The sequence below is a fragment of the Sebastes fasciatus genome, chromosome 23 (genome assembly GCF_043250625.1).
Source record: "Sebastes fasciatus isolate fSebFas1 chromosome 23, fSebFas1.pri, whole genome shotgun sequence".
Taxonomy (NCBI): Eukaryota; Metazoa; Chordata; class Actinopteri; order Perciformes; family Sebastidae; genus Sebastes; species Sebastes fasciatus.
This window is the reverse complement of record NC_133817.1, coordinates 17400916-17410942: the sequence shown is the minus strand read 5'-3', so window position 1 is coordinate 17410942 and position 10027 is coordinate 17400916. Positions and strand designations below refer to the sequence as shown.

Genomic DNA, 10027 nt, shown 5'->3' with positions numbered 1-10027 from the left:
GTATAATGACGTTGGTATCACGTGGTATCTCTGTGTCGTCAGTGATCAAGCTGCCAGTTAATGTGGGGAAAAAAGGATAAATGGCTGAGTTTGACACTCGTGTGTCTCCATCAGGCTGTCCAAAGTTATGAATTGTACCTTTAATAATTGCCAATTTTTAATACCAATCTGCTGCAATTTGAACCGTTATACAAAGATGTTTTTTTTTTTTATTCAATGCGGACATTAATGGAATGCCATTAAAGTGGGAAATCACTCTAAAAAAGGTCTGGTATACTTTGGGAAATGGTTTTCTCGTTGTTGCCACCCTGGAGCTCCTGACCGTGTCGTCTCTGAACAGCTGCTCTGTAGATTTGGGAGTCAGGGAACTCTTCCAATACAGATCAACAAATACAGGACCAGGATTAGGATGCTAATAGCTCACATCTCTCAGTCTCTTGTTTTCACTCTCATCTGTCACCCTCATCTGCCCCCACCTCACATGCTCTTGGTCTCTCCTTTCCAGCCTCCCTCTCTCTCTCTCTCTCGCTCTCGCTCTCTCTCTCTCTCTCTCTCTCTCTCTCTCTCGCTCTCGCTCTCTCTCTCTCTCTCTCTCTCTCTCTCTCTCTCTCTCTCTCTCTCTCTCTGTTGGATTCTCCCTCACTCAGTCTCTCCCTCCCTCCCTATCTTGTCAATACATCTGTCTGGACCGAGCATCCCCATCTCTTAATTGGCTAAACCCTAAAAGTATTTGTTAATGATTAAGATATTATTTGTAAACCTTAAATAATTTTTTGTAAAACATCTATGATCATTACTTAGATTGATATCTGTAACAATTTGTTAATGGTTAATAATTGATTTGTAAACTATATATAAACATTATTTGGATAGCTATTATAAAGTTACAACTGGTGATTATGATACCTTGTTAAATGGTTAATAAATACTGTGTGAAGCATCTATAAACATTATTTAGAGACATACTTAATACTTTGTCAGTGGTTAAAAATTGGTTCATTGAACCATCTGTCTATATCATTTTTAGAGATGTTTTACAAACAATTTCTTAAAGGTACACAAATCATTTGGTGATCACTAACAAATACTTAATGTAGTATATAAAATGATATAATGTGTGCGACAATAAACTGATAATAAATACTAATGTACTCAGAATGCAATTGTCTCATATCAACAAAGAGACAATATATTATTTATAAACTAATGATCTCATATTAGACAAACTAATTATAAAATAAGAAATTATAGCATTACTAATTGTTAACAGCAAAATAACTTTAACTAAGATTAAATAACTATCAATTAACCATTTATAAATTATGGTTATTATAAAATGTTACCAATGTAACACATTACTGTTAAAATGAAAGGGTGAATTCATCAAAAAGACAGTAGCTTATGGTGGCTAATGTTACATAGTCTTGGTGTAAAGACGTTGTGTAGTGCAGCGTTGCCCTGCAGCAGCTTCTTATTTGATCTTTTGTTTTAAGTTGATATCTTCTGTGATGTCAGTGATACTAGTAGCGAGTGTCTATTCTTTCCCTTCACTTGTCACGCATTGTGACTTGTTCAAACAAAGTGCGCCAGAGCCCGGCTCTAATACGTTGCTGACTGGAGTGGGTGTATTGTGAGTGTGTCGGTGTGGGAATATGCATCAGTGGTGCTTGACCAATAAGATGACTCACTGATAAAAAACACTGCTGCATAACAGCTTGACCCTTTCCTTTCAAATGGAAACCAAAGAATAAGAAAACAGTCCACATACAGTACACAGACAAGTAGTAATGTAAACACCAAAAGGCTATATTTAGAAATGAACACATAATTCAACCAACAACCGATCATATTTACAATTTTACAAGAAAACAGTGAATTAGAAAAACTTATCAATAAACAGTTCAGTCAACTCAGTTCAAAATACAAATACCATTTAAAACCATTTCCAATTATGCTTAAATACTTAAAAAAACAACTTGTAAAGCTATTATTGCAGTGCAGATTTCCAGTATATTTAGTTTTTTCATGAGTAAGAATTCAGTTTTTGCCTCATCAGCAATCCCAACATGTTTTCATCTTGTGCTTTCATCACTCCATCGTCATCACCAATTTCCATGGCAACGGGTAGACCTTTGGGTACGTCTGCTTGTATTATCGTAAATAATGTGGGACTTCCACCTGGAAAATGACAATGTTATGTCAGTTTTAAATACAGCCAAAGAAAAAAGGCGTTTTTAAGGAACATGATGGTGATAGCAAAGATAGGAATGAGAGGAATGAGTCTGTGGTCATGACTGAGTAACATCAAAAAGTTAGCAATTATGACTTCTGAGCCATGGCCACAAGAATGTAGTTGTCAAACCACATTTCCCATGAAATGGCCTCTTTTCATTATGAGGGTTGAAGCCAATTTATAGTGACTCATTTGTCTGGTTGTTGGCAGTGTACACCGGCCAGACTAAAACTTTCATCTGCTGTGAGATTTTCATGTTGCAACTTTAGTTAATAAACGTTCATGCAAATTATTTGACGAAGAATAATACCACTCTTTTTGTATGATACTGTAGGCCTGTATGACGCTATAGCCAGCAACTGATTAGCTCCTTAGACTCCTCTGGTTGCAAAAAGAAGTCTGATTGTATAGAAGTCTGTGAGGAAATGACCCTACATCTCACTTGATTTATTTCCTCAGTAAACATTGTAAACATGAGTTGATGGTCTCAATCGTTAGTTTCAAGTCTTCTTCAAATAGACCATAAAGCAGGGTATGCTTTAAGGCGTGGCTACCTTTTAATTGACAGCTACCACGGCGTTGTCCGGTCTTAGATATGTGATGGCGACGGCCAAAATGACGAACTCAAAGCTTCAAAACCGTCCACAGTCCACAAACCAATGGGTGAAGTCACGGTGACTACGTCCACTTCTTATATACAGTCTATGATAAGGACCAGAAACAGGAGGAAGCAGCTAGCTAACATGTTAAGTGTAAAACTAACCGCTTGTGGTTTTAATAGATATAATGATGAACTTTGTAGGAGCTGGTTGGCAGATTTTGTCACTTTGGACGGAACCAGGCTAGCAGTTTCCCCTTGTTTCCAGTCTTTATGCTAAGCTAAGCTAACCCGCTGCTGGCCATGTACACTTTTCTCATCGTTGGCTTTTTCCAAATTATGATTTTTGAAGTGAGTTTTTGAGGACACATGATTGCAGTATGTTATTCAATATAATCTTTTAAATATAATATTTCTTGATATGCATGCAAACCTGGACATTGCACCAAATCGGACGTCCTCAGCGGCGTCAACAGATGAAGTGTTCGTGGGCTTGTTTTTGTTGGATGTGTGTTGCCGGTTCGTGCATGCTGTGGTATAACGACGTGTCATATCTGTCGTTATCAAAAGCTCCACTGAACAGTTTCTATAAATACCTTCTCTAAGTGGCAGGAATTTCACAGCCAGGAGGACCCCGCCATCTGAGGGCACGGCTGATTTTCCACTCTAACAGTGTTACAAGCTGTGCTAACGCTTCAGCCAAGGAAATACTTCGCTTCAGATGCAGAAGTTCAGATGCATTCGTTTCCTTTACAGTAATAGTAACATATTGTTTAAAAGAATTATAAGAGATAAAACTAAATGTTTGTTTTCCATCCTTCTTCTTTTCTCTGTATCCGCTTATCTTCCTCTTAAGTTCAAGAATACTTGGCTGACAGTATTATTGGCTATATTTTGGCTTCTCTGTATCTCTCTCTGGCTGTAAAAGTGATCATACCACAGTGCTGGCTGGTGCTAAGCAGCCTTTTGCCTGCCATCCCCAATGTAGAGACGCAATGACTCAGACACCGCTGACTCTGTGTCATCCTCATCTAAATTAAACTTCCCTCTTGTTCAGTTTGCCCTGCAGAGGCACTTAATGCAGTTTTGCATTAAGTACATTTCTCGACAGCTTGTGAAGGAGGAGGAATGTTTTTTGCCACTCAATACATTTCTATATAATCCGGCTTCAATCTGATACAGTATTTAGGAGATAAAACCTCTGAAAACAAGATTGGAAATAAAAAATGAACAGCACACTTTAACAAACATAATGTATCTATGCCTCACCTTTCTGAGACCGCGGGAGGTGCCATTGCGAATGGAATCCATCAGCTGGTCATGGGCTGACCTCACCGGCGTGGACGGCCTGCTGCCCTCCTCCCCTCTCCTCTCCATCGACATGGGCCTCAGCGCGTTCTTCAGCTCCTTCAGGATGCTAGTCGTCTCGTCTTTCCCCGACTCCTTGCCCTTCTTGCCCTTCTTACCTTTCGTACCTTTCGTCTTCCTCACCTTCTTGCTGCCCGCCTCGTGCGCCTTGATGACCTCGGCGATCATCCTGGTGGGCTTCTTCTTCTCCCGCTGCGGGGGAGGCGGTGGGGGAGGCGGTGGGGGAGGAGGAGGTGGTGGAGGCGGAGGAGGAGGTGGAGCAGGAGGAGTCTGTTTTTTAGCCGGGTCACTCCGGGGGAGTTTGGGTGAGGACCAAGGAGAGGCTCTGGGTGAGCTGTAAGGTGATGAACGAGGAGTTCCTTTCTAGAGACAGAGACACGAAAATAGATTATTACAAATGCATTTACAAATAGGAAAGGTGTGCTCGCTTATGCTGAAGGTTGCAGGTGTAAACGCTAAGAATTCACATTCAAAGCACTTGAACCTTGTACCTGAAGCACTGAAAGGGTGTGCAGTGTCAGTTGAAGCGTAAGAATTTAAAAGAGTGAAGTGTAAGACATGAATTTTCTTTTTTTCGATTTGAAGCCCTGCAGGAAGATGAATTGTCCATGTAAATACTGAAAGTAGTTGAACCAGCAGTTGTGGAGTAACAGGTGAAAGCAGTTGAAATGTCATAAGAAAAGTAAGCACTGAAAGCAATTGAACTGTCAAAGTAAAACTGTCAAAGCAAAACTGTTAAAGCGTAAGAGATTAAAGTTGAATTATCAATTGAAGTGTCACAATTAAAGGAACAGTGGGGCTCTGTTAGCAGAAATGGAATATAATATTCATAACTATGTTGTCATTAGTGTATAATCAGCTGAAACTAAGACTGCTGTTGTGTTTTCGTTAGCTTAGAATGAGCCCTTCATATCTACTTAGGGAGCGGGTCCTATTCACCGAGTCCGTCATGTTTCTACAGCAGCCCAGAACGAACAAACCAAACACTGGCTCTAGAGAGAGCCTTTCATGTATTGGTGTTACCTGAAAACCACCGTAGTTCTTCGACACGCTTGTGAAACTCAGGTAACGTGAGCCGCAGAGTGCAAAACTGTGCTGCCTCCAGCCGCCATCTGACTTCCGTTGCTCCTAAAGTAGTGTTATTATGATGAAGTATTATAAGGATGGCCTCTGAGCGAGGAGAACGGCGTTACCACGGTTTTGCACTTGGCGGCTCACGTTACCGCAGTCTTGGAAAGGGAGGAGGTAGCAGAGGGGTACTCAGTTGTTTGCAATCTGCAACCACATCACTAGATGCCGCCAAATCCTACACACTGTATCTTTAAAGCAGTTAAAAATTTTAAGTTGAAGTGCCGGAGATTGCTGAAGCGTCTACCCTGTAAATAATTGCAGTGTCAGTTGAAGAAAAAGGTGTGAAAGCAGCTGAAATGTCGGTCGACGTCTAAACAGTGATTGCAGTTGAAATGTTATAGGCAAAAGTAAGAGGCAGTTGAAGCAGTTGCATATCATCAGCATATAGGTTGTTAGCTGAAGAGCTCTGTTTGTCACAGAGATGGGAAAAAGGTAATGCAATTGTCGGCTAGTTGGACACAGAGGGCCAGACCAAAGGAAAAATAATCCGTTTGTATTAGATATGTCTCTTAATTGAGCAAAGTTACGTACCAGTGCGGTGGTTCTGGGGTTCAGAGCTCCATCTTGGCCCTGCTGCTGCTGCTGCAGTCTCTGCTCCTGCATCCGTTTCTGTCTCTGGCGGTCCTGGTTCCTGGTGAGGATCCCCGTCATGCTCATCCTGGGACCAGGCAGGTTGAACTGGTAGCCCAGTTTGATCAAGGTGTAGTTTTCCCTCAGTATCTTCACCATCTCCATCTCTACCTGCGGCAGGAAATTTTAGGAAGGGAGACATGTTACACCTGGTTATGGTTGCTTAGTGAAGATTTGTTTGATTGAGACAAAATGGGAAAGTGAGCGAGGAGAACTCACCTGTCCTCCACACATGTGTCTCTGATTGTGGAACCGAAGCTCAGTCAGGGTGTTGTTTACAGGAAGTGCTTGAACCATCGCCATCACGCCCTTTCCAGTCACGTAGTTGGACTCTATATTCAGACTGGTGATGGACGAGTTGTCCCTCAGCATCTTAGCGATGGCCAGAGCCACTTGGTCGTCGGCTCGGGTGTTCGCGAGGCTGAAGACCTTCACGTACGTGTTGGACCTAAGCGCTTCTGCAAATCGGATGAGGGTTTCCTAGAAAGTAAATTACAAGCTTTAATTTGTTTAAATTATAGTTTAAGGACTATTGTGAAATTCTTTTCACTTGACACCAGCTCCCACACCACCACCACATAGCAGTCAGGGCATCCCTGAAGACATTTAACACTTCAGTAAGGCCAGTGTTCACCAAGTTGACACAAAGGTCACCCTGTTGCCACTCCACCTAACACTAACATGAGTAAAATAAGCTTCTCAGCTCCTACTTGCCATTGAGTAAACCACAAGATGATTTAAACGTTCAGGACATGATGTTTTGAAATGTCATGAAATGTGGTTGTGCCAAATATGTAACAACAATGCCCTCCATTACATAACCATGGCAAGGTGCCTGGTTCCAAAAATAATCTGGCATACGATCAAAAGTTATTGAACAGTAAAGAGCAGGAAGTTAACAGTTGTCTACCAGTGAACTAATACACAATTTTGACGAAACACGGGAAACCACGCAGCATTTGTACCTGTGAGATATCGTCAATGTTGTTGAGATTAACCTCTGTGAGCTCGGGGTCGTTGCTAAGAGCTCTCTGGAGAGCGTCGTCGACGACGATTGGGTTTCCGGTCGCGTTTGGGTCAACAGGTGGAGGGGGAGGAGTCAGCCTCATAGGCTCCACCCTCGCCGGCTTCAGTAGCACTGGGGTGACGGCCCATGCCCCAGAATCCTTTGAGGGTTCAGGTTTTAATTTATTATCTTGTATCTCCTCCTCTTCCTCCTCCTCTTCTTCCTCTTCCTCTGTTACCTCTTCCTCACTCTCCTCTTCTTCTTCTTCTTCTTCATCCTCCTCTTCCTCCTCTTCTTCTTCTTCTTCCTTCTCCTCTTGTGTTTCGTGCTTTTTCTGTCCTTTCTCATTTTCAACATCTTTTTCATCCTCTGCTCCGCTGTTTTCTTCCGTCACACACTCCTCCTCTCGTTCTTCATCCTGTATTTTGATCAAATTATTCAGTAATTATTCGGTAATTCTGAGTATATATAATTATATATATATATTGTATTGTAAAGCTAAATTAACGCAGATGGTTTTAAGGCAGCTGTGGAAGAAAGAGTGATTTGTTATGATTTTCCTTTTAGTGCTTCAAATGACTTGTTACTTTCAACTTTTTTTAAGTGAACTGTCTTGAGTTCCATCTGATACAACCTCAAACAAGCCGGCTTCGCCTCTGGCCCTTTGTACAAATGCCGAGCAAATCTAATTAAATATCATTACTGACCGGTTTGGGGCTTCCTCCGGCAATCTCTTCCTCCAGCAGTTTACGCGTCTCACTTTCCCAATACTGCATGAGGGCCTCCCTGCTGAAGGTGCCCGTCGGGGTCTTTTCTGTCTGGTCTCTCTGTCTGAGTCCAATGGGAACGTTGGCGTCGGGGTCGATGTCCGCCAATTCCTTTTCCAACTCAGCCAGCTCCTCCGGGCTGAGGGAAGCCAAAAGCTCGTCCTCGTCGACATCTTCGTACTTACTCAACTCTCGGCGGTACCCGAAACAGCTCATGGCCAAAGTGTGATTAGCACAGACCGGTCAGTTTAAACTACCAGAGAAAGACCAGTTCTTGAGTGATTCAGTCTGGTCCCCAAAATGAAGTAGGTGTGTGGGGATAGAGGTTCCAGCAAAAGACAAGGTCCACAGTGAGGTTGCTGGAGATCCACGGACATAAGGGGGCCAGTTGAGGTGATCCTCGCCGGGTTAAAGGTGTACCCACTCCGGTCTGAACCGGATCTGTCCTGCGTCCCCGCGTCGCTGCGAGTGTGTTGTGTGTGTCTCGGTGTCCTCTCCTCTCTAATCTCGCCAGCTGCTGTTTGGGCCTTAAGAGAGGGATCAGAGGGGGAACGTACCAAAGTGTGGGCCCCATGATGCAGCATCTTTTTTGGGAGGCACGGCTCTGAGAGACAGAGCCACAAAAAGCATGTGAGCTCAGAGACTGTGGCCTGTCAGCGTAGCAGTCTGTCACCACGGCCCGAGTGGCTTTGTTCATGGCCAAAACAGACCAACTGGGCCCAACAGAGCAGAACTAGAAAGATAAATAGAGATAATATAACGCCCAAAAAGCTCGATATCTGCATGTCCATCAGTTGTTATTGTCAGCCAATGATATGATTTTGTAACTGCCATAACATGGTAGAGATACATATGGAGGCAGGGACAAAGAAGATATAATATAGGGCTGATACCTATGATACCTATTCCCATATTTAACCTAATAAATGTCTTATTTTATATGGAAAAGCTTAACTATCACATTTCTTCTGTAATTAGTACAGTAATTCTAATGTTAAAGCTTCATATCTGTTAGTGGAAAAACAGAAAGCGTAATTCTATTGTTTATTAATGAAAAAAAATATATTTCAAATCATTGAAATTTGTCAAAAAAAAACAAAAAACAAACATGAAAGCCATAAAACTACTGAAAAACTGAAAATCATCTTTTGTTTTAACATATAAGAAGTCACTGCCCATGATGTCCAAATATCTTTAAATAAAGTGAATGTATTTCTCATAGTTTGCTTCTTCTAAAGTCCCCAGTAATTCTATTTTTATTTTATTTTTTCATTAAATATTTTAATTACTGTTATGTTTTTCTATTAGATATGTTAAATGCGATGATTAAAGTGTCAGAATTGTTGTCATTGACCCATTCTGGATTTGCTATATTGATGTTATTGATTTTAAAGAAATTAAAAATAGGCTACTTTCACCTCATTTGACCTTTCAAATGAATAACATTGTGTGTAATCAGAATTATGTCAATGGACTAATCCTGTTTTGCATCACAGGATTTGTGATTTAAAGTAGCTTGACCTCACTAGTAAGTTCATTATTGCTGGTGTTTTTATTTTTCTCTTTTTTAAAATGTAGGTCTGGTTGAGAGCTGATTTACTCATCACGCCAGATCTTTCACTCTGGTGCAGAGAACATATCAAAGAACAGGAATTATGCTGGGTCTTATTAAGGGCTTTTAAACAGGGAAAACGAGACGCGTAAACTGCTGGAGGACGAGATAGCCGGAGGAAGCCCCAAACCGGTCAGTAATGATATTTAATTAGATTTGCTCGGCATTTGTACAAAGTGCCAGAGGCGAAGCCGGCTTGTTTGAGGTTGTATCAGATGGAACTCAAGACTTAAAATCACTTAAAAAAGTTGAAAGTAACAAGTCATTTGTAGCACTAAAAGGAAAATCATAACAAATCACTCTTTCTTCCACAGCTGCCTTAAAACCATCTGCGTTCATTTAGCTTTACAATACAATATATATATAATTATATATACTCATAATTACCGCATTGCATTTCAAATACTGAATAATTTGATCAAATACAGGATGAAGAACGAGAGGAGGAGTGTGTGACAGAAGAAAACAGCGGAGCAGAGGATGAAAAAGACGTTGAAAATGAGAAAGGACAGAAAAAGCACAAAACACAAGAGGAGAAGGAAGAAGAAGAAGAGGAGGAAGAGGAGGATGAAGAAGAAGAAGAAGAAGAGGAGAGTGAGGAAGAGGAAGAAGAGGAGGAGGAAGAGGAGGAGGAACAAGATAATAAATTAAAACCTGAACCCCTAACACAAAAAGACACTAC

General features: G+C 41.3%; 1 protein-coding gene across 1 annotated transcript; it reads right to left on the bottom strand.

Moving 5' to 3' along the window:
* Positions 1-1791: 1791 nt before the first annotated feature.
* lmod2b (leiomodin 2 (cardiac) b) lies at positions 1792-8236 on the bottom strand. Its single transcript, XM_074626019.1, has 6 exons — positions 7674-8236; positions 6926-7384; positions 6180-6440; positions 5862-6071; positions 4101-4562; positions 1792-2178 (listed from the first exon to the last, which is right to left on the bottom strand). The coding sequence occupies exons 1-6, from the start codon at positions 7947-7949 to the stop codon at positions 2152-2154; spliced, it is 1695 nt and encodes a 564-aa protein (XP_074482120.1). The 5' UTR covers positions 7950-8236; the 3' UTR covers positions 1792-2151.
* Positions 8237-10027: the final 1791 nt, after the last annotated feature.

What these genes read in the sequence shown, in the direction of transcription:
- lmod2b (XM_074626019.1), bottom strand. Translation starts at nt 7,949, where the DNA reads ATGAGCTGTTTCGGGTACCGCCGAGAGTTGAGTAAGTACGAAGATGTC. An exon ending in CCGGAGGAAGCCCCAAACCG is followed by an intron (nt 7,385 to 7,673) that starts GTCAGTAATGAT and finishes ATCAAAATACAG; the next exon opens with GATGAAGAACGAGAGGAGGA. An exon ending in ACCCCAGAACCACCGCACTG is followed by an intron (nt 4,563 to 5,861) that starts GTACGTAACTTT and finishes CTCTGTCTCTAG; the next exon opens with AAAGGAACTCCTCGTTCATC.